The sequence below is a fragment of the Myxocyprinus asiaticus genome, chromosome 34 (genome assembly GCF_019703515.2).
Source record: "Myxocyprinus asiaticus isolate MX2 ecotype Aquarium Trade chromosome 34, UBuf_Myxa_2, whole genome shotgun sequence".
In the NCBI taxonomy this organism is placed as follows: Eukaryota; Metazoa; Chordata; class Actinopteri; order Cypriniformes; family Catostomidae; genus Myxocyprinus; species Myxocyprinus asiaticus.
The window spans coordinates 37,034,492-37,060,051 of record NC_059377.1 but is presented as its reverse complement, the minus strand read 5'-3'; the positions used below and the strand labels follow the sequence as shown (position 1 = coordinate 37,060,051).

Below are 25,560 nucleotides of genomic sequence, written 5' to 3'. Positions count from 1 at the left end.
GCGCACATACTCTATCTAATAAAACAGAAATTAAAAACAGCCCTCAACAATGACATTTAATCCACTTTATTAGAAAACTGGCTTTATTAAACCACAAAGCATTGGAATATTGGCCATCATTGCATACGCAAAGTTCTAGATACAGACAGCAGAAAAGACCAAAATAGCACCTAAAGTACGGCATATACTTGCGTCATTAAAATCCCCGCTGGAATTAATAAATCCCTGTTATTCTCAATTCACCAAGGCAGCACCTTTCCCAAGCCATGAGATTTCACAAACATTATTACTGCTTTCAAACTTGCAATTTCGTGCTATTATTAATGTTTTTCTGCACTCTATAGGTTGCAGGTAGAGACCACTAGGCATTCAACAGATTGACTGCCACCAGCATTCTTGTTGCAACTTTATACTGAGATGCAACAACAGGTGTCCACTTTCACTCTACGTCAAATATAAATGGTTGCCATCTATAAAATAACACAACTACAACCTCAGGTGGAACTGCAACCTCAGTGCAAGCAAGCAATCAATCAAGCAACAACAGCATTCCAAACTGATCTGCACAAGCACTGCGTGAAAGCGATCATTATATTTTTTTATTCATTTCTGCTAAAACACACAGGTTTTTGACAGTACAAAAGAAGAGCTGATAACACAGACCGATAATGTTTCTTTTGACTGTAAAGAAGAGGCTCAAAATCTCAGCTTGGGCCCCAGGTGGTCCCTCCCTTCCGGAGTCTCACATGTCCTGTATTGATTTATTGGAGAGCTCAGGGCATACACATTGAGCTTACAACGACCCCCCTTGCTGTCCTCCTCAAGCTCAAGTTAATTGACAGGTGACATGGCGACTACTAATGATGCTGTCAAAGGTGATACAGGGACTTGTGCTTTCAAGACTTGAATCTGTCTACTTCTAAACAAGACAGGGGAGCGCGGGACCAGTTGTCACACATTGTACTTAAATAAATATTTCTCAGAGCAAGTCAGTTTCTTTATAGGACCATACCTTAAAGTCTCGGCAACAAAAAAGCTTTGCACATTTTCATCGTTATTGCCCAAGAAAAATAATACAGTTAATTGAACACACGCTGTCCTTTTGTGACAACATGCCCTAATAAAACAGTCTATAAGCTTTTCAGATACATTTAAACAGTAAAACAATTATAAAACACAAAACAATTCATGAATCAGCAAAAATTTAAAGGGTAACATACAAAAATATCAAATCGTTGTTTTTGCTAATTAATTAATAAACTGCATTATATTTATTTATTTGTATTTGTTAAATTGTATTATATTTGTTGTTATTGCAATAAATTATAATTATAATATTTTATTATTATTATCCTGCATTATATTATTATCATTATGTATTAAATTATTATGCATTATATTATTTATAATTTAAATAACATTTAAAAATACATTTGACAACTTGCCCCAAACGGACATTTACTGTATGAACAATACCCTTAGTGAATTTTACTTCACTATGTAGTTGACCCTTGCCTTATTGTATGCCAGTATGGTTCTCAAGTATGCCACTTGTTTAGTTAACAGCTATAGCAAAAATATGACATTGACATTTCTGTTTGGAGGATAAAATTCACCTAGTTTTTAACTAGGTGTTTGAAACCAACATATAAAACCACTGCAAGAGAAAACACACATTTGTGTTATTGGATTTTTGATTCAAAACCTTACAGTTTCAGAGATATAGCCCTTGTAACAACTTCCCACGTAACAACTTCCCCACATAACAACAAGGCAAAGTCTTCCCTAATTACTAGGAAAAAAACAAAGCAACTCCATTTAAAGGAATTTACTGTATAATGGGACATGTACATCACTAGATCATGTGTAACACTTGTTAAAAGGTGCTAAATCAAACACAATTCAATGTATAATTGGGCTTTGAGCAGATCCTATTAACCCTATTGTCAGAGACATTCTTTTTCCGGCTAGAACACACACAGAGACTCACACACACACACACACACACACTAGGCTTAAAGAGCGTGGCAGTGGAGCTTCTCCAGAGGAGGAGGTGGATATTTCTGACAAGTACATTTCTCAATTTCGATCTGTGGCAGGCAATAATCCCAGGGCGCCTATCAAGATTTCTTTTGTCCTGTGAACGTAACCACGTGCAATGTAGATCAAAGACCTGGGCCATAAGCATGGCTGAGTGGATTATAACATTAGGATAAAATAAATCCCAACAACCTCGTCAGGTCTTGGGTCTTCAACGTGAGGCTGATATCTCCCAATAACATTATCACACGCAGAGCACAGGTTTATTAGAGAGAAAGCTCAGGTAATGACTAATAATGAGAGATAACAGGATTGAGGAAGAAACAGAAATCGTTCAGCTAAGCCAGGCTAAACTGTAAAAGGATCCTGTAATGACTTTTATTTTTAACAGTAAAAATTCATTTTCATATTTAGTATTTTAGTCTTGTCTTGCAGTAAAAAATATCTAAAAATCTAAATAATCAAAATAGGGCTGGGTATCTATACAGATTTCCAGATTGGATTCGATCGCGATTCACAAGCTCTCGATCAGATTTTAATTGAATTGCAAATTATTTGGGTATATTTCAATTATACTGTCCATTTTGCTTACATATGAAAGAAAGTATCTTTCAGCTAATGCTTTACATTATACAAGGAACCTTCTAACCTGGTACATTTTGAAAATATTAATTTTAAAAATTAAAGATCAGGGCCCAAACTATGAAGTTAAATTGCCATTTATTTAACAGATATTATAGTCATTATATTTTAAGATCTTAAGAATCGATATCAGGATTTTTCAAATGAGGATCGCCATTAATCTAAAAATCAATACTTGTATCCAGCCTACATCTAAACAAATTAAGAAACTTGATTCAAAAGGAAAACAAATTTATTTTTATTGGCAAATGTGTTTTTTTTTTTTTTTTTTCCTTGTTTTAAGCAAAGACCTCACTTAACTCTCAGAAAACAAGCCTTAATATTTTATGTCATTTTGCTTTTCAATGAAAAAGATCTCATTTTTAAGGATATTTTTACTGGAGAATGACCAAATAACCCTAGCATGCATACATACGTAACTTCACATGACCCCCCTAAAATGCAAATGTGGGTCAAAAAAGACCCGGGTGAAATCTAGATGCTACTTTTGTTTTTTTTTTTTACTAATTTTTCCAAGGAATATAAATTGTAATGATAATTTTATTAATAATTTCAATTTTTAAATGGTTGATAAAGTATATATTTTATTCAATTAAAAAGAGCTTCATAAAAATTTAAAAAAGAAGCAGCAGAGGTTTGGGAGATATTACTGTAAAAAGGCTCTATAAAACAGTAACATGACCATTTCTATGTTTGTTGGTAAAATATGAAATGTCTCAACAAATCAAATCAAATGCTTTTAACTACTTTTTTATAAACTTGTTTAATGACAACCGTATGTACTCTATATTTCTAAATTACCCTATTTTGCTATATTACTGTACACTATGTAGCTATATTTGAAGTTTAAAGTGGTGAGGCGTACTAAAAAAAGAAAAGTTGCTGGTTCAAATACACTACGAATTAGTCCAGGCGCTACAACCATTGTGCCCTTTTTGTGAACTAGGCATCTAACCTCAGGTTACTCCATAAGGACTATCCCTGTAATAGGTAAATGTCATGCACTTTGGATAAAAGCATTAGCTGAATGACAACTTACTATACTTGCATACTACACCTACATATAAACATAAATATGGTATTTAACATATTTCATTACACAACAGATGGAAAATGAAAACAATCAATGTATCTGAAGTGCAATACCAGTATTTAGTGATTTGAATATCATAGTAAAAACATATGGGTCACATTTGACCCACAAATGCATTCTAGGAGTAGTGATGCAAACTCTCTATATTAAAAAATATTTAACTATCCATCTTCTATAGCCACTTGTCCTATGCAGGGTCATGGGTAGTGCTGGAGCCTATCCCAGCTGTCTCAAGCCAGGACTTGAACCTGGGACCTTCTTGCTGTGAAGCAACAGTGCTACCCACTGAGACACCATTTTATTTAACTAATAAAATAAAATAAAAAAAGGTCTACCTGGAGTACTTGGAGTGAAGAATACCAGGAGTGTCAGATGAAAAGACCACTTCATGTAAAATTATATCTTGAAAACTAGACACTGTATAATTTTTAGCATTCTAGGATTAAGAAAATTACAGTGCTCTGAAAAAGTATCATGATTTCTTCTGTTTTTATATATTTCTCATAATAAATTGTTTCAAAAATTCAAACAAAACCTAACATTAAACAAAGGCAATCTGAAGAAATAGAAATTTTTCAGCAGCATGAAGTTGGCAAAAAGGTCTCACCCAGTAGCACACTATGCCAAGGTCGAAAGGTGATTGAAAAACCTGGGAAGGGTTACAAAGCTATTTCAAAGGCTGTGGGACTCCAAAGAACCACAGTGAGAGCCATTATCTCCAAATGGAGAAAACTTGGCACAGTAGTGAACCTTCCCAGAAGTGGCCAACCTTCCAAAATTCCTCCAAGAGCACAGCGACGACTCATCCAGGAAGTCACAAAAAAGCCAAGGACAACATCCAAGGAACTGCAGGCCTCTCTCGCATCAATAAATGTCACTGTTCATGACTCCACTATCAGAATGACACTGGCCAAAAATGGCATCCATGGAAGTGTGGCAAGGCGAAAACCACTGATAACCCAGAAGAACATTAAGGCTCCTCTGAATTTTGCCAAAACACACCTTGTTGATCCTCAAAGCTTTTGGGAGAATGTTCTGTGGACTGACGAGTCGAAAGTGGAACTGTTTGAACTGTCAGGGGTGCCGTTACATCTGGCATAAATCAAACACTAAGAATTCCACAAAAAGAACATCAAACCTACGGTCAAGCATGGTGGAGGTAGTGTAATGCTGTGGGGATGCTTTACTGCTTCAGAGCCAGGGAGACTTGCAGTAATTGAAGGAAACATGAATTCTGCTCTCAACCAAAAAATCCTAAAGGAGAACGTCCGGTCATCAGTCCGTGAGTTGAAGCTCAAGCGCAACTGGATTATGCAGCAAGACAATAATCCAAACCATAGGGGTAAATCCATCTCTGAGTGGCTCAAAAGAAGAAAAATTTAAGTTTTGGAGTGGCCTAGACAAAGTACTGACTTGAACCCGATTGAGATGCTGTGGCAGGACCATAAACGGGCAGTTCATGCTTGAAAACCCACCAATGTGCCTGAACTAAAGCAGTTCTGCAAAGAAGATTGGGCCAAAATTCCACCACAGCATTGTGAAAGACTGATCTCCAGTTATCAGAAGCATTTGATTGCAGTTGTTGCTGCTAAAGGTGGCACAACAAACTATTAAGTTTAAGGGGACATTTAGTTTTTCACATGGGTGATATAGGTGTTAAATAACTTTTTTGTTTCAATAAAAAAAAAAACTATATTTGAAAACTGTATTTTGGGTTAACTCAGGTTGCCTTTGTTTTATGTTATATCTTGTTTGTAGATCTAAAACAATTTAGCAAGAAAAATATACAAAAATAGAAGAAATCAGGAAGGGGCAAATACTTCTCATAGCACTGTATTTTTTGCAGTGCAACAGTTCACTTGCTACCTCATGTCGGAATGAAACACACCTATCCACTGTGCATCCTTTGCTCTTAAATGTATTGCATTAGTGCTAAAAATTTTCCTGTGCTTGTCAGTAAATGTAAAAGAGAGAAAAGAATGTGAAATTGCCCACTACTTTTTTTTTTTTAGACCAAAATCACTTCAGAGCTTGTAAGTACAAATTTTCTAGGAAGGCAGCAACTGCATCTGCCATCACATCAGCGTCAACATCCGTTCAAAACCTTGAAAAACGTTCCATTGCCCAATTTCTGTTCTCAAAGAGATAGCTCGCTTGTCATAACCTGCTCAGAAGGAGGACTATTTTTTAAAGAAAATCGAGCCAAGTAATGAGAGTCTAAAACTAAATGTTTATGAAAAATGCAGTTGACTCCATGTGGTTGAAACAGAGAGGATTTTGTTTTTGGAATATTTAAGCATCAGTATATGTGGAATGGCAAATTCTAATCTCAGACATGTGTATGGAATTGCTAAGAGAGCATGAAGCTCAGTATAAAGGCAACTTTTGAGTAAGCCTGCATTGATTCAGGCGCTGTAATGCATTATCTTATACATCTTTAATGGGCTCCGAGCAGCTAACATATTGGATAGAGTAAGCAATGACCCAGAATTTTCATAACATGGCTTTGATGCTATATTTATTGTTCTTTACAACAAAATAAGGAATAAGGCAAGCCATACAGTACATATAGAAAGTTATAAATGATGAATGAAATAACTGAGACTAAATAGTTGAATACTTAGTGTTGCTGTCTAATCTAAATGGCTACTAATGTTCATAAATACTGTTTTTCACCTGATTATTTATTCATTTCTTGTTTAAGGGCAGTCCAATAAATCATTAAATCATTAGAAACATGCCAGGTCAGTTAGGCAGCCACCAGAAAGTTCCTTTCAAGGCTGGCTTTCTATTCAGTAATTGATCAAAGCGAAGAAAAAGGCAACCCTACTGAGCCCTAATGTTTCTACTGGTGAGCCCTAAGGTTTCCGTAGTGAGCCCTAGTGTCTGTAATGAGCCCTAATGATGGAAGGTGGCTGAAAGCAAGGTAATCTTGGCAGCACAATTTTCTGACATTCACTTAATGCTGGCAGCATGATATCTCTTCTGGTTGCCTCTTTCTTTGTCTCTCATGGTCTCGATTTTTTCTCGCTAAGCTTTGGGTGATAAGCTACATCCCAGTGTCGGCTGAATGTGGTATTGTTTTGCGCCTTATCTCAAATGCCAAGTTTCGGTCATTGTTTTCACACAGTAAGGCCTATGACAGTATAGGTATGATCCCTAGTGCTGGACCAACTGTTTGATACGATATAAAAGCCCTGAAACTATAAGTGTAAGTAGATCATGATTGGGCTAGCCAAATGTAATAATTTTAGAATAAACCATTGAAAGACCCCATATCGGTTGACCCCTAATTTGAATATCCATGGTGGACCTTTCTGAAAAGACCAGCTTATGCAAGGATGAAAAAACAAAGACATTTATAAAAATGGGGGGACAGTTATAATGGTTGCACGTATTGCGACTGTTCCCTGGTGAAATGAATACTAGAGGTGCTAAAAGAATGACTTTGTATTTTCTTCCACACAAATCACAAGAAAAATGGCAGATTATCAGTTCATAAATGCTTACTTTTCACCCTGTTCCACACAACTATTTTATGACATCAAAAAACTTTTACTATAGTGCATGACTCTTAAGGCGATACATTTTAACGTTTGCATTACATAACCAACTACATTTACAAGCTTGATCTAATTACGCGGTTGCTCAACAGATATTGTGTTGCACTTGTGATGCAAAGGACCAGGGTACGAGTCATGAAGAGCATGCGGGTCGAGCTAAAAGTGTCAAAGAAACACCACAAAATGAAGTGGTTGCTTCAGCAATTCCATTTTTCATCTCACATTTGCTTTTTCATGACACTACTGTATCAGTTAGGTTTAGGTTTAAGGTTAAGGATAGGGAGGTGGTTAGATTTAGTTGATTAAAAACTAGCATAAATGAGAGCATTAATGTTAAACTTCATCTGTGGGTGAACACTTAACTTGCTTTTAGTGCCAGTCACCTTGGAACTGCTGCGATATGTGAAGGAGCCACCTGCGTTTTTGGAGATTTTTTTTTTTTTTTCAAAAATGTCTCCAAAGTCACTGAATTTTCATGAGATCAGGCTCAGTGTTTGCAATGCGCCTGTGTTAACCAGCAAAACCTAGCTTGACAGACTGGTCAACAAGCATGGTCTTTCTGATAAGCTTGATGACCAATGAAGTCTTGCTAAACAGCCTGGTGAGGAAACCATCATCCACAACACAACATAAACTGGTGACCAGCAATGTAAGTTTTTTAGCAGTATTGTGCTCCAAGGAAAGGGATTTTGTGTTGTTTTAAATTTTGCATGCAAATGTATGCTTGCGTCTTTCTGCAGGAATCAATTTTAGGTTTCCTTCAGAGCAGCCACTTCCAACCACAAAAAAGGGCACCGAGATCCAGCCAAGAATTTAGGCAGCTAAATTGCCCCTCAAAACCCCCCAAAAGAGTTTACAATGAAAGGCTTTAGTTTTCTAAATTTGCTTTCTCAAAATGGCTGAGGAGGGGAATGAAATGAGGAAACACTCCTTTTTGGCAAGCAGCATGATTAGTCTGTTTGCTGACACAAGCTGAGGTCTCCCTTCACCCCAAGGACTCACTCCTTGGGCAAGAAGGCAAAATAACGAGTGACTGCAACTTACAGGGAATTCTGTCCAGGGGATGTTCTTCTTTAAAACACCCCTCTCTCTTTCCTGCAAGACCACTGGACCTTCAAGTTTCTCTTGTATCAGCACAAGTCTCTTCTACATTCTGCAGAGCTTTATCATAATGTGACATTCATGTATGCATGTGTATTAGAGATGTATATTTTGGTCAGTTTGACTGCTTGAGTACTGTATAGTTAAATCAACTAAGTACTAGGGCGGTGGGGTATTACTTTTGTCAATGTTTGTCTATGTATACATGCACCTTACAAACATCTTTAGCCCATTTAATTGATTTTAAGTTGCTGGGAAAAAAAACAAAAAACCTTAAACCAGCCTAAACTGGTTTGCAGGTTTTAGATGGTCTCCAAGCTTGGAAAGGCTGGTCTGGTTTGATGGTTTTAGAGGGCTTTTGTGCACTTTTTAGCTAGTCAGCCTGGGACACCAACTGGCCGATCTTGGTCACGCTGGGAGACCAGCTTGACCATCTTAAACCAGACCATCTTAAACCAGCTAACACCGACTTAGTCTTGATTAAGCAGTTTTTTTTTTTTTTTTAAACCAGGTATTACATCAGTTGAGCTCCATCTAGCCATTTTGGAATGCAAAACGTGGCTTGTGTGAACGCCTCCTAATCGTCTACAAACAGAGTGTTGAGCATTGTTACTCCCAACTCCAACCAATCTGACAGCAAGGTATCACACAAAATAACACTGTAACCAATCACAATATTAAAAATGCTTTGAAGTAAAAAAAAGTCACACAATTATGTTTTCATAATCGATCATTGCTGTCACTTCCGAGTACTTCCACTCCTAATATGTGTAAAAAAAATAAAATGTGTAAAGTATGAGATATTACATGAGTATTAATAAGTATGAGTATTTCTCTGTCACAGGCACATTTCTCTCAAAATCTATCACCATGATGGCATTAAGTCCCACACATGCCTAAACAGATGAGCTAGACCTGCATTACTAACTAGTCTGGACCAGATTTTGAAAATCATGCTGGTCTAAGATGGTCTTTTCAGCAGGGATAAAAGTTGCAAAGCTGTGAAAAAAATAAAACAATCACACAGACAACTAGATCATTCACAAAACAGTCACTCAGCCTCTGTGACAGTCTTTTGCGTTTTTTGTGTCTCAACGGTTTCGGGAGTGTAAGAGTGAGTGTATCAAAGAGTAAGCGTACATGAACGTTACTGTGAAAAGAGAACCAGGCGTCCTTATGACTGTGATAAGACTCTGCCCTGTATTACCATTGTCAAAAGAGAAAAAAAAAAACATTTGAACAACATCCCACACTTTTTCGCTACAGCGCCTACAAAGAGCCTTTGTTCTCCCACAAGACAATTGAAATCTCCAAAAGGATTCCCACGGATTCTAAATGTTGCTCTTGCACTCGCTTGCTTTGGCATGAGAAAGTGCCAAAAGCAATGCGGCTCGCAGGCCAACACGTGTCCACTTTGCAGAGCTAGGGCTCCGTAGCTGATCGACAACAGCGTAACATTTCAAGAAATGGACCATCAATACTGTGTTCTACATCAGTGCTTAAAAAAATGTGTCTTTGTGCGAGATAGAGAACGTGTGAGTGTGTTTCAGTAAAACAAAGCTCTTGGAAAAGAAAGAACATTGCCGCATGCATGGTAACAGCGAAAGAAAGAACAATAGCAATCTTTTTCTTTTCTTTTTTTTTTTGTTTTTTTTGTTAAGAGAGGTTAAAGAAAGATACAGTGGAAATCTACAAATGTTAGGTATGGGGAGGAAAAAAGAAGTGAAAAAGAGAAATATAAAGCAACCCGGCAAACTGGCTCACACCAAGTGACTTTGCACAGGACAAAGACTTCTTGAGAAAATCCCCCCTAAATTTGATTAGGCAGGCCAACCAGAAACCCAACCACCAAATAAGCATCTGGCTTCTGAAGCCTACCCTCAATAGAGAAGACTGCAAGAATACTGAGACAAATATGTATTTAAACAGCAAGGAGAAACCCCGCACCCACATTTAGTGTTTGTATGCCTATGTGTGAGTAAAGGTTAACCTATATTCTTTTTTTATGACCAATATCATACTGAATATTTTACTGTTTGTGTCCAATATGCACAACCGATTTTTTAACCGACTTTAATTTCTGCTTTTTAACACAAAGCTAACAAAATAATTATTAGACTACAACAATAAAACATAATATGCATTATATATATTTTAATAGTAACATTAACTATATTATTGTTGACAAGTGAAATAAATTATGACGTGGAATGTTTACAAATAGACATCTGGAACAAGATTTTGCCATTTGTCATAGACCTGATATTAAAGAAGAAACGATTAAGAAGAAAAGTGAATAACGGTAAGAAATATTGGCTTAACCAATTATCGGTCTGGTACAAGATTTTGCCATTTATCGCAGACCTGACAATAAAGAACCAATAACCAATTAAAAAGTGTGAATATCGGAAAAAATATCGGGTTAACAAATTATCGGTCTGGAACAAGATTTTGCCATTTATCATAGACCCGATGATAAAGAACCAATAACCAATTAAAAAGCGTGACTATCGGTAAAAAATATCGGCTTAACCGATTATCGGTCTGGAACAAGATTTTGCCATTTATCACAGACCCGATATTAAAGAACCAATAACCTCTTAAAAGTTGTGAATATTGTTAAAAAATATCGGCTTAACCAATTATCGGTCTGGAACAAGATTTTGACATTTATCATAATATGAGCAACACACATCTGTACAAACCTTGTCAGTGCGTATGACTGGCATTCCTGCATTGTTTTAGTACTCACCAATGACTGTGGCGGCAAGCTCTTTCCTGCCAGAACCCAGGCTGTTCTTCACCTCGCACACAAATGTGGTGTTCACCGTTTCGTCCACATTCCTCACCAACAGCCGGTTCTGGTCCACCTGTACTGTAGCCGGCAATTGACCCGATATGCTGAGGAACATCAGACAAAAAAAAATACACTTATTTTCAAGATAATATTTGCGTCAAGTTTAACGGTTTTATAAGGGATGTCCTGATACCATTTTTTTGCGAACAAGTACGAGTACCGATACTTCCTTTTCAGTACTCGCAGATACCGATACCTGTTTTTTGTTTTATTTTTCTGAATTCCATATCAACAGTTTATTTCAATTTTTCATCACAACTGTGTCTGAGTAAATGAATTCATTAAATCTTTAAGCAAATGAAAATAGAACAATTGTCAACTTAATATTGTATTTATTTTTTTAATTCATTATTATTATACAGAACCTCACAGCACAATCCAAATACAACATTGGTGTTCTTTTGTCAAATAAAGTGCTGCACAACAGAGCATCACAGATGTGAGATAATGTTTAAATATAAGATTACTATTATTGATTTATTATTATCGTTATTAGTAGTAGTAGTAATAGTATTACAGTGAATATCACATAACTGTACATTAGTGATATATTTCTGGCATACTTTTTTTTCCATTTAAATTTATATTTTATTTTGGCAGAAGCTTATTGTTTTTGATGGTAGCTTCTCACCACTGGAAAAGCAGGTTGCTACGTGACCCAAAGTGATTACTAAAATGCAAAAGGCAGCAATTTAATTAAATAAATATGTAGTCTGTATGTGCCTCGCGCTACAAAGTGAATTAGCACTCTGCTCACTGTCATCTGCTACAAAAAGAGCATGCAATGCTCATGATGGTGTTTTCTGTTTATGAGCCAAGGAGCTCTAAAAGGTATGAGCAGCCGGTGTTGGCACAACACTGGCTTCACATATTCACTTTGAAAATAGCAGTCTTGTCAGTTTAATAATCACACAAGTACATAACTTGATTTTAATTTGTGTGCTGAATGTTTACACAATGACATTCGTACGTCAGATGGTACTGGTTTTTGATATCAGAGCATTTTTATGAGCACAAGTACATGAGCGCGGTATCGGACCCAATTCCAATACCAGTATCGGTATCGCGACATCCCTAGTTTTTATTAAAAAGTACTCATTTGAAGATTTATCACAGAAGGAAAATCTGTTTGTGAACCAATGGCGTAGGGAAAAAACAACGAAGGGATTGTTCTGGAAACCTGTTTGAAAACAGTTGTTGTTTTTGCAATTACGTTTGCTGCCGCTAGTAGTGCAGAAATTACACACTTTTAGTTTGTGCACAGAGGAGGACAAATTATAGCACACTCTATCGTGAGGGGAAAGTAGTACATTTTTCAATTTCAGGAATTTTTTCAGCCACTAAGAAGCATTGGTCCACGCATGGTGCATGGTGCATGGTGCATGGTGCAGAAGCACTCGCGCGATGCGGAGTGACAGGCTCTCCATCAAAGTCTGATTCCTTTTCAATCTGTGCAACATGCATATTTATAGGAGATTTTCAAGAATTATGGACAGATGAATTCTTGATCAATGCCACATTTGTTGGAAACAAGATGCGGTCTGACTTTTATTCACGAACACCATCTGTCCTGGCTGTGAGGGTGTTAACAGATCAGCCCGCTTATATTTGTGAATCAATATCGTGGAAATCTAAAAAATAATCAAGTGCATTCATAAAAATTTTAGAAGCAAAGTACAAATGCAGACATTTGAGCATTTATCTGTTTTTCATAAAACATGAACAGTACAAATTTCGTATGTAAATAATTCTTACATAAATTGTTGCATTCAATTCAATGTTCAAATGGATTTATCAATGATTTACACAGATATTCGCTCTGCTTATCTTTTATGAATAAGGTCCATTGTATTTTGAGCTTCAATGCCTACATATCAAAATGGATTGACCATTCAAAACATGCACGTTTCTGATTGTTCAAATCAGAAAAGGTTCCCATTCAATGCAAAACGTGCCAAATAAATCTGTAATGTTGCATCTTTGAGAAGTAACTTGAAACTCCACAATCGAGCAGTATCCAATAACCAAGCATCTGTCACCCATAGGTCTTGTTAATAAATGTTCACTTCTGTCACTTACTTGACGTTGTGTCGATGTAGTGACACTAGGGGTCGCCCTTGGGAGCCCCAAACACCTCAGATCTTTGAGAAAAGGCCAATGAGAATTGGCGAGTGGAATTTGCATGCCACTCCCCCGGACATACTGGTATAAAAGGAGCTGGCTCGCAACCACTCATTCAGATTTTTTCTTCTGAGCCGAGCGGTTGTACTATCAGCGAGCTGAATACTACTGCTGTTCCATTCACCTCTTAAGAAGCGTATGCTGTTGGATATACGGCACATTTCCAGCGGCTTTTTCTCCTTCTGCACGATTTCGCCCCTGGGCGCTTCGACAGCGCTAAAAGAGTGTATATTCCTGCTAAAGAGTATATTTTCTCTATTAGAGCACACACATTGACGTTGAACATCTTTTTAAAGACGCGTCTTTATAAAGATGCCTTTCTGTCTTTGTGTGATTCCAGCGATCACACTGAGGCAACGTTCGTGGATGGTTCATGTTCTCATTGCGAGAATATGACCATGGTAACGTTGCGGTCGCGGCTTTCCTTCTTCCAGGGGAAAGCCACTCTAGCCGCACCTCGCCTTTTACCTACGGGTATGAGGCCGGCCCGGCCCGGCTGGCACTGGAGGCGATTTGGGGGCTAGCGCTTTCCAACCCGTCACAGTGGTTGGCCAGGACCATCCGACTCGGCTACGCAATTCAGTTCGCCAGGCGCCTGGAGTGCGGAGATCCCTTACTTCATCATACCAAAGAAAGGCGGTGGGTTACGGCCAATCTTGGACCTGCGAGTTCTGAACCGGGCCTTGCACAGACTCCCGTTCAAGATGCTGACGCCAAAGCATATTTTGGCGTGTGTCCGGCATCAAGATTGGTTCGCGGCGGTAGACCTGAAGGACACATACTTTCACGTCTCGGTTTTACCTCGACACAGACCCTTCCTACGGTTTGCTTTTGTCGGCCGGGCGTATCAGTACAAGGTCCTCCCCTTCTGCCTATCCCTGTCCCCTCACGTCTTCACGAAAGTCGCAGAGGCAGCTCTTGCTCCGTTAAGGGAAGTGAGTGTCCGCATACTCAACTACCTCGACGACTGGCTGATTCTAGCTCACACTCAAGAGTTGCTATGCGCACACAGGGACCTCGTACTTAGGCACCTCAGCCGGCTAGGGTTTCAGGTCAACTGGGAAAAGAGTAAGCTCTCCCCAGTTCAGAGCATCTCTTTTCTTGGCATGGAGTTAGACTCAGTCTCGATGATAGCGCGCCTCACGAGCGAGCGTGCGCGGTCAGTGCTGAACTGCCTGAAGTCGTTCAAGCAGAGAACAGCGGTTCCACTGAAACACTTTCAGAGGCTCCTGAGGCATATGGCATCCTCGGCGCCGGTCACACCACTAGGGTTTTAGCATATGAGACCGCTTCAGCACTGGCTTCAGCTAGTTGTGGCGTTTCGTATAGGGACCCCTAGTGTAGCTACATCGACACAACGTCGAGTGAGTGACAGAAGGGGAATGTCTCGGTTACTGTCATAACCTCCATTCCCTCATGGAGGGAACGAGACGTTGTGTCCCCCCTGCCACAACACTGTACTATCCGCTGAAATGGCCGGGATCCTGTCTCGGCTCCTCAGCACAAAACTTGAATGAGTGGTCGCGAGCCAGCTCCTTTTATACCCGTATGTCCGGGGGAGTGGTATGAAAATTACACTCGCCAATTCTCATTGGCCTTTTCTCAAAGATCTGAGGTGTTTGGGGCTCCCAAGGGCGACCCCTACTGTCACTACATCAACACAACATCTCGTTCCCTCCATCAGGGAACGGAGGTTACGACAGTAACCAAGATGTTTTTTTCTCAGTCTGTATTGATTCATGTTGTCTTTTGTTTTGGTGGAAAAATGAAAGCCAACCAGTGAAGCATTGATAGGCTGTTGCTGTATTATACTGAAGGCAGAGATACTTTCTCAATTCTGCAGCAATTAGTCTGTGGCTTTTGTTAACTGCAAAACCGTTATCTTTGACTCTGTTGTAGTCATATTGTAGATACAGTTGAATGATTACGCATCCAAGAGCAACAAAACATAAATATAGATATGGAATATGGATTCTGAATGCTAATGAAAACTTTGTGAAAACAAAAGCTAAGCTGTGTCTACAGCCTGCATTGCGATTAAAGCAAATGTTCACCCAAGAATTAAGATTGTCATTTATTTGCTCACCCTCAGTTCATTCTAAAAAATTATTTCCTCTATTATAGAATATCAAAAAGGAAACTATGGGTGAACTATTTCTTTAACAATAGTTTATTTATGGAGGGGAGCACTCACGCTGTCCAGGTAACATCAGTGGGTGCTGGATTTGCGTCGGCTTGGCAGATCAGAACGGCATCTTTCCGACCCATATACCAGTTGTCATCATATCCTTCTATCGTCACAGTGGGGGGGTCTAGAAAGGTAATGGGAAAAAGAGAGAGGGATATTCGTCTGTAAGTCCAGCATTGATAGAGCAGTTCAAAGGCTGATTATCTTTCGTTCTGGGGTGGGAGAGGAAGATACAGATGTGCTGAAGATGGCAAAGCGAGTGGTGCCCAACAAAGACTCAAAGTACTCTGACATGAGGGAGAGACGCAGAATAAAAGAAAGTGCAAGAGGTGAGAATGTTCCGACAGGCAGGTTTATAAAAGGAACGGTGAAGTTGCAAATCTCTGACATCCCCAAACACTCTAGCTTCAGCTATGCAAACACAGACGCCTCTGTAAATAGCTTTTAAGGGGGAAAAAAACGTGAGAAAGTGTTGAGGCTGAAATATGAGGCAGAGATGCTTGAGTGCATTTTCAGATGAAAGAGGGGGAAGTGAAGTAGAAAAGGTGTTATGAGCGAATGATATGGGAGGGATTGTAAGTGCATGCATGTATGTCACTACGAATACATGTTTTTAAAGAAATAGTTCCCCAAAATGAAAATTGTGTCATTATTTATTCACTCTCATGCCGACTTGTATTACATTCATTCCTCAGTAGAACACAAAAAGGATGATTTTAAATGATGTACTGGTCGCACTTTTGTATACAATTAAAATCAATGGGTACTGACTGGTTTTAAGCTTCAAAAAGATGCAAAAACACCATAAAAAGCATTATAAAAGTGGTCCATACAACTTGTGCACTGTTTGTCAAGTCTTCTGAAGCGATTTAATAGCTTTGCTTGAGAAAAAGACAGTGACCACGTTTAGAACGCAGATTTCCTTACGCTATTTAAGGGACTAAGAGAAAACGGTTTAACACACCTAGGTTTCTCCTTAATGTGAATATGTAAACGCATAAGCGCCATTGTAACAGGTGTTTGAAGAGGGTGCATGTGCGTGAACAGACCGGATAACAAATGTCATAGGATGGAGCCCATCAACAAATCAACACAGCGGAAAGAATTCAAAATTTCAAAAGATTCAAACTCGCTAATCCAGGGGTGATAGTCAGCGTCAATACTCGCTGAGCTACCCAGGCCCCAAGAAAGCTGCTTTCTGACTGAGCCGCATGTATACGGGAGTAAAGAGTGCAACGCTTAAACAGTGCATGTAAATCCGAATGCTACTTTCTCGCAATACGCCGCTTTCTCGCAATAAGCCGTTTTCTGGTGTAAACATAGTCATTAATTTAAGTCTTTTTTTTTTTTACTGATAATCTTACCTTCTAGTGAGATGTTACCTCGAGTACCGCTACGAGTCAGTGAGTTGAACAGATCAATCTGAACTGTGAATGATTCATTCAGACCGGTTGTAAACCCAATCAACCAATTCATTGAAAAGATAAGACTCAAATTAAAGATTTGTTCTTGAACCAGAAATCGCTACTTCTCTCATGAATTTACAGTGAATAACTGACTAAAATTTTGGTCTGTTCATCACACAAAGCTATCGTATGGCTTCAGAAGACTTGGAATATAGTGCAGAGGTCATATGGAGTCTTTTATGAAGCTTTTCTTTTGCTTCCTTTTTGAAGCTTGAAATCTCCAGTTCCCATTCATTGTAACTGCAAGAAAACATGAGGGTAAGTAAATGACAGAATTTTCCTTTTTGGGTGAACCTTTAACAGTGTGTGAGTTTGCGTGTGGATCTTACACTCCACCACCAGCCTCATTGGGAAGCTTTGAGATGCAGACTGCGTCCTCTGATCGACCACACAGGTGATGTCTTTCCCGTTTTCCACAGGAGTCGGGACAATCCGATACTCGCTCTTGACAGTCACAGTGCCATCGCTCTCAGGCACTGAAGTGTGGTTATAGCGGCCAGCTAAGCTTGTAATCCAGGAGATAGATGCCTCAGGTTTTCCTTGGGCCGCCATGCAACGTGCCACGACTACTTCAGAAGAGCCGGCCTGCACTGGGACTGGGGCAGCAGAGTTTCTGGGTTTGGCTAAAGGAGAAGGAAGATTTGAAAGAGGTTACAAATGTGACTTTGGCTTTCAAATTTAATAATGAAGAGTAAACTCCTGAGCTAAAAAAAAAAAAACCTAAAACAAAATTGTATTTTAACATGATCTTCAAATGAGACAGTCAGACGGACATTAAAATAGTCAAATAAACGCTGGCAAGGTTTTCAGTACCCTGATGTATAATGGAAATTGTTGGGTGTTTCCGATTAAAAAGTAATTAGTTTATGTAATCTAATAACTTTTTTCCAAAAAGGTAGTGTAATGCATTACATTTTAAATTCTTGTAATCAGATTACAGTTACTTTCAATTAAATTACTTTTATGTACATTACTTGCACTAAAATAATAAATGTAAGCATGAGCATAGTTCTAGCAGGGAGACATCAGGATTCATCTATCAGGCATTTCATCCAATCACAATACAGCCTCCGCTTTAAAAGCTGGCCAGCTGTCTCTAATTGTTTGCATAGTTTGTGTTTTTACCCCCATCCCACCCCATCTCCACCAGTTTAGGTCCCGTACTGGGTGGAGGTAAGCTCTGCTCCCCTGCCCTCATCGCATCCGGCAGGATCTGACAGTTCAAGCAGCATCTGAGCGCTGAACTGTAGGACGGGGCTTACACCAAATGATATATGTATCTTTCGTTCGTATTAATTCCAATAATAATGAGTCTTTCTGATAGAAGTATAATACATCTAAAATATTAATTTGTATGTATGTCTGTTAGCATTTCTGTAACAGCTGAAGGGTGTGTGAAATACAGACATTTTGAATTTGAGCGGAAAACCAAAAACGTTTTAAGCAAAAGTGATTTAGAAACTTAAAAGTAAAATAATTAGTAATGTGATTACTTTTTAAATGAAGTAATCAGTAAAGTATTATGATTACCTTTTAGAGAAGAAATTATTGTAAATTGTAGTGGATTACTTATTTTGAGTAACTTACCCAACACTGATTATGGAGCCGCCTATTACAAGGCTTCTTATAAAATAAACAAATGGACATGAAATACTTATTTGAACCTAAATTATTTTATTACTTAAGAAAGAGACTGCGGAGTTTTATAAGAGACATGAAAATAGCACAGCTACAGTACATGTATGTATGAAATCTGATATGTTTGCTGGTTTTAGAGGGGTTTTGGGCCCAGCCAAAGACCAGCAAGACCAGCTGAAACCCACTTGACCAGGCTGTGAGACCAGCTACACCACCTTAAAACCAGCAAACCATCTTAAGCTGTTCTTTTTTATTCAGCAGGGTAATAATTTCTACAAAATACCTTTAAATATACCTGTTATATAACAAGCACGAAGCAATTTAGTGAGCTTCAAACAGAGAAAATGAAAGCAAAAGGTAACTAGAAAGAGAAAGACAGATAGTGAGGTTCAACAACCATATAGGAGAAAAATTGAGTTAATATGTTACTTGGTGTATTCAAGAGTAAGCAGTAGAGGCCAAACAGAGCAAGAAGCTTGCACACAGCTTGACATGAGGTATAACAAACAGGCAGCTCTGATTCATAGCATCACTCTGAATTTAGCTTAGTCATTCAACTGATGAATCAGGCTAATGGCGGACATTAGCGTTAAAGCAGACAGCAGAAACACTACTGTGAGTAAAGCTAATGTAGTTTACCGTGCCTCAGTGTCTGAGCTTTCCAAATTACACTTATAGCAGCAATAGATTCTGCAGCCCAAACCTTGCCTTAAGGGTCTAAGATAGGGCTGGCGATATATATCATATATTTGCGATATATGTGACATTATTTTGTTTAGGATATAAAATTACGCATGGACACCATGTCTGTTAGTCTTTAGCTGTCACTCTAGGGTTCTTTTTTTACCTCATTGAGCATTCTGTGGTGTGCCCTTTGAGTCATCTTGACTGGATGACCACTTCTAGGGAGAGTAGCCACAGTACTAAATAATCTTCATTTATAAACAATTTGTCTACCTGTGGACAAATTAATATCTAAGCTCTTCAAGATAACTTTGCAACCCATTTCCAGCTGTGTGCAAAGTAACAATTCTTGATCATAAGTCTTCTGAGATCTCTTTTTTGCGAGGCATGGTCCACGTCAGCAGATGCTTCTTGTGAATGGCAAACTCAAAATGTTTGAGTCCTTTTTATAAGTCAAAGTAGCTCTAACCCACACCTTCAATCTCTTTTTATTGTTTGGATGCCAGGTTTGCCAGCTCCTGACTCTAGTTAGCGTTTGCTGACATCATTAGCCTTGGGGTTTACTTACTTTTTCCACAGCACTGCAAACGTTTAATGGGATGTGTTCAATAAAGACAAGAAAGATTATAATTGTTTGTGTGTTGTTAGCTTAAGCACATTGTTTTTTCTATACTTGTGAGGTTGATAAAGATGAGATCACATTTTATGACCAAGTAATGCAGAAAACCAGCTAATTCCAAAATGTTCACATACATTTTCTTGCCACTGTTATATTATAATATACACTCTCCCACTGCTGCAAAAGCAAAATTCTGTAGAAAACACACTATGTGGAAAGCATATAATTTTAACTAATTTTTTACTGTATTTTACTTCGTTTTAAACATTCTGAATTGTGACAACAATGTCTGTTTGTTTAAAATTATCATTTGTTTGAAAATGGTATCAAAAAGGATCACTGAAAAAAATAAATCACCCTTTTGCAATTTTAGTGCAAATACACAAAATCCGAGATATGATGTTTATCAAATATACAATTTTTAACTACATTTGCATAGCCCTAGTCTAAGCAAGTATGCTGTTCTGTCACAGCCTAAATCTTGAGCCTATCTTTTTTTTGTGTGAAGCACCCTGTGGCCTATAAACAAAGCCTTGTAACTTACCCAGCATGATAAGAGTGGTGGTTCCCTGTTCGTTTCCACTGGGGTAAGTGGCATACTCGCAGATATACCTGCCTGCGTCAGTCATCCTCAGATTGTCGATTCTTATGGAGGGGTTCTCCAGGGAACCTTGCGTGAACTTAACTCGCCCTTCAAAGTCTTTATTAGGGAAACTCGCTCCATACGTGGGGTGGAACACAGCAATGTTGTGTCTATCACCTTCATTACGCTCAAACATCCACGAGACCTAAAAACCAGAAAGAAATGATGGAATGAAGAACCAGCATGAAATTAATCAGGATTCAACAATAAGGAAACTCAGAACTGTCACTTGACCTACTGGGCCAGTGGTGCTTTGTTTCTACCTCCTACTTTCGATGATCATGTGCATGTGTTTTTCTGCCTTGCAAACTTTTTGATTTATGTGATAGAATATTGAACATTCGTTCTGAATATTGTTGTTTCGAACTGTGCCAATTTCAATGTCTCCAAGGTAACGTCAACAAGCTGGCTGACATAGATGAGGCTTTACTGATATTGTGAGAATGACTTGACAATTTTAATAAAAAAAAAAAAATATTAACTACTAACCATGACCAGGCTGGCCGAAAAAAAAATCCTTATTATTGAGCCCTGTTCATGCTAGTCTAAGCTGGTCTTCTCAACAGGGTAGAGGCACTGAGCATGGCTTACATCTACTGAATCATCAAATCTAAGATAATTCACCCACATCTTTATTTTACCTGTGTGAGTTTGGTGCTTCCGCTGTTGGTGAACTCACAGCGTAGATTGACAGACCCATTCGGATATGCCGTGACCTCATATTCCACACGCACACGCTGACTCCAGACCACTGAAAGAAAAAGAGAAAAGACGAAATAGGGAAACATAAGAACATTCCACCGTTGCAGCCTAAAATCTGCAGCGAATCAGGAACAAATCAAATTTCAGAAAATGAAAGCCAGACGTCAGCCTCTCACTAATAAGAAACACACCAAAGTCACTCTTTGTTATTCTTGTGCTTGAGCTTCCTCCGGGGAAAAAAGTGCAGCCTTAGACTGATTACAAACTCACAAGAGCTCCGTGGCTTGATATCTATTGACTGAATGTGCAGACTGTCACAGCACGAGACTTATCCTGCTTTGATTGCCCATTATTAAAAAAAAGAACAATCAATCTACACGATCACGGATACAGATCAGAGCTGTGTTCAAGAAATGCTTCTGGATGAGATGCATTATTAAAGCATTTACCATATACATACACATGAAAATTCATTATAAAAATACAAATTATTAAATGTTCAAAACTATGATAATTTAAACAAAGAGTGAATTTTTGTTTTATTTTATATATTTATATATATATATATATATATATATATATATATATATATATATATATATATATATATATATATATATTGTGTGAAAATTATTTCTATAAATTTTTCAAAAACTACAACTGTCCCACAGTTGTGGCCTCATTTCCACCACAACGAAACATTTTGCCACTAATAACATTTTTTTCAAAAGCAAGTGTACTTAGTCAAGAAAAGTGTGGAGCATGCTCAAGATGACGTATGAGACAAGTTATGTTTGGAGAAAAAGAAAATTCAAGGTAAATATTGTGTGTAGAATATTCTTATTGGGTGTCATTTCCAATATGCAAAAAGTGTGACAATATTATTTGTGTATATTTTTGATATATAAAATATATACTAAGAAATTCATTTTAGAAAGACAAAAGGAGTTGGCCATTTTAATTTGAAAACATTAAACGTGTCATTTCCATCACCATCATTTCCACCACAGAATTCCATTAAATACAATACAGAATTTTACCGTAGATATGGTGGAAATTACACTATAGTGTGAATATCCATAACATTTTTAGAATAACGAAATGACAAATCTCATGTGATGCATGTACTGTACATGCACTGTTGGACATGTTTATAGACAAATTAAATAAACTAGTTTACTTTCTAGAAATACATAGTCCTAAAAGTGCCTGAAGTTGAAGAAGCACCCATATCTCCATGGTATTTCCATAGGAAAAAGTTTTGCAATATTTGCTATTAAGATCTAAGTTATTGTATGTGATCAAAAACAATACCTCACAACAAGGATTTTAATCTTTTGTGTGTGTATGTGTGTTACATAATTATTAAAATGAGACTTTGAGCAATACATACTCTCGTAACAGCGGGGCTTCTGCATACTGAAAATTACATTACACAGCTGCTTGCAAAAGCTAGAGTAAGCTATTTAAGTAACTATTTTATTTTAATTTTCTGAAGAAAATGTGAGTGGTGTTTTCCCATGCAAAACTGCCTGCAGCATGCTAGGGTGTTGTGGGTGGTTGTCAGGGCATGGCTATGTTGTTGCTAGGTGGTTGCTAGGGTGTTGCAGGTGGTTTCTTAATGGCCCAAGTAAAAAGAGCCCTTCCCCATGTCTCTGATATTCTCTTTCCTAGATATGGCTCGGGTCCCTCCTTTAATGTACATTTTTAGTCCGCCAGGCGAAACTCGTAAGTCCAATGACTTGGAAAAGTAATAGAACCACTATCCTAGTATCATTCATGTCTGTGGCACAAACAATGCATTTAATATTTGAAGTTACATTTTTAGGTGTTTTTTGATTTGTTCAAATCTCTAACCCTGTGTATGAGCAATAATAATAGTGATTCCTGCCTTACTTAAAATGCTTTTAAGGTATCTTGTACTTTAACAAAATAGTAATGTAATCACAACATCATGATAGGAAGCTGTAAAAACCTACAGGTATAAAAGTAAATAATAATATATTTATAACACAATAAAATCAAGCACTGGCACTGTAAATTCCATAGCCTGATAATGCTTGTTTTGTGGTATTTGAGTCAGACCGAACACACCGATGGTAATTGACACTATATTGCTGTGCCAGTCATGGTCCTTTCAAAGAAATCTTTACACTTTTGAAACGTTTGACCCAATGGCCATGATTCCAGACGCTGATCTTTGTGTCGGCACAACATTCACTTGTAGAAGACAAGTTCAAGTTTTTAACAAGTCATTCACTCTCTCTTTGCTTTCTCGTTTCCTCACCCGCCCAATACAGAGACAGGTTAAAATAAACAATCTGTGTTTTTGGTTAGGTAGTCTGTGAACTCCCGTGGAGAGTGAAGCGAGAGAACTCCAGCTCAGAGCTACTGGAGTCAAAGGCCACCAAGCAGCATGAGAGCTGCTCCTCATACACCTGTGGATAGCTCGACGATCACACACACACAAACACATACTGTATACACACACATACACAAAACAGCTGCACTTGAAAACATACAGAAATATTAGCACCGCACTCAAACACTCTCAAAAGAAAGGCCTCCAATTGTTCTGCACCCTGGAGAGGATTTGATCTATCAAATGCAGGGTTGCGACCAGCCTAAATTAAACTATACATTAACAGAGCTCGACTCTGTTGTACTAGGAACGCATACTTTCAAACAATCACCATCAAATGCAAAAGCATTCCCGGCTCACTCTAAAATCCCTCAACTGTATCAAAAGATACATCTCAGCCATACAAAACTGAACTATACCGAATCCAGCTCAGTTTATATTCCACAATGGTATTAAAATCGATATGACCTCAGACTTGCAAGCCTCCCACAAGTGGGATCTATTACTTTATGCAGACTGAAATGTATATTAGCTACACGCAGACAGAAGATGACAAATATTGCTTTTACTGTACTGTACATGTATCTGTGTTTACAATCCCTAATGGCTCAACATAAAATATGTAAATGCAAACACGTGAAGCTACACAAGCTTGATGCCATGCAATGTTGCGTTCCGAAATGTCTATAACGTAAACCGTCTGAGTCAACAGTGGTCATGGCAGAGCAACGATTTGAAGAGACTCTTGCTGAGCAAGTTAGTTGGCATTAGCTAAACTGTCGACATGTTTACCTGAATATTAACACATCCAGGTTAGCTGGATGTAATGTCCACGGAGGAGTGTCAAAAGAGAGTTGTGAAGGCTGTAATACAATGAAGAGGGATGCATATTTTATAAACTGTGCCCCCCTAACCCAAATCCCAATCCTAAATCTAACTATCAGTGGAGTAATAATGTAATGTTAGTGAAAAAAATGCAACCTCCGAATCGCGCTAGTCACTGATTATGCGAGCGCGATAACTTCCTGGTTTCAACACGAGACCCGAACCTGGGTCTACCATGCTGTCACGCCACAAGGGAAGGTAAACACACAAAAATGTCAAATAGTAAATGAAGCTTGTTAATGAGTCGGCATTATGTGGCTGATACTAGGGTACTGGAACTCTCGGAAACAACATGCCGACTTCCCGTGTGATCATTTTGAAACCTGGCAGTAGAACAATATTTTTTTACACAAACATCCACTAAAGTGCCTACTGTGGCAATGCTGAGAATGTAATGTGTACTTCTGTTGCGTTACAAATTGCATTCTGACAAATTTCTGAATGCAAAAAAAAACAACAACAAAAAACACAAAATTGAGCTTGCATAGCTAGATGCGATTGCGTTCAAATATTTGCTTAAAAAAACAAAAAACATTTATACTATAAGATGGCGCCGCGGATGGCAGCCTCGGTGTGGAGCTCTCCAATTCTTTTATTGTTTTTGTTTATTTGTCCTGTGTTTAGTAATTTTTTTCCAATCAGTTTTACCAGGGACAAACTGCTGAACATTCGGCAGCACACACCAGACAATCTTTTCCGGTTTTGGACTATTCGGACGTTTTGCTATACATTTTAGTCAGAAGCGCAGCTGTGTTGTTTAAGCGCGCCATGAGACGCAGGTGAGGGAAGCGAGCCGGCGCGCTGGTCAAGCTCCAACAGCGCGGCTTTCGAACAGTGCTGCTGAGTATTCATCTAGCGAATCTCCTCCCTCTCCCTAACAAAACGGACGAACTACA

General features: G+C 38.3%; 1 protein-coding gene across 2 annotated transcripts in view; it reads right to left on the bottom strand.

The window, feature by feature from the left end:
• LOC127425046 (nectin-2-like) overlaps positions 1-25,560 on the bottom strand; it is a 193,885-nt gene that overhangs the window by 100,129 nt on the left and 68,196 nt on the right. For both annotated transcript variants that reach the window (XM_051670667.1, XM_051670666.1), the window contains exons 2-6: positions 21,357-21,466; positions 20,617-20,860; positions 17,461-17,754; positions 15,672-15,789; positions 11,192-11,340 (exon numbers count right to left, since the gene is read on the bottom strand). In XM_051670667.1, coding sequence (XP_051526627.1) covers positions 11,192-11,340; positions 15,672-15,789; positions 17,461-17,754; positions 20,617-20,860; positions 21,357-21,466 — 915 coding nt within the window. The remainder of the gene's footprint in view (positions 1-11,191; positions 11,341-15,671; positions 15,790-17,460; positions 17,755-20,616; positions 20,861-21,356; positions 21,467-25,560) is intronic.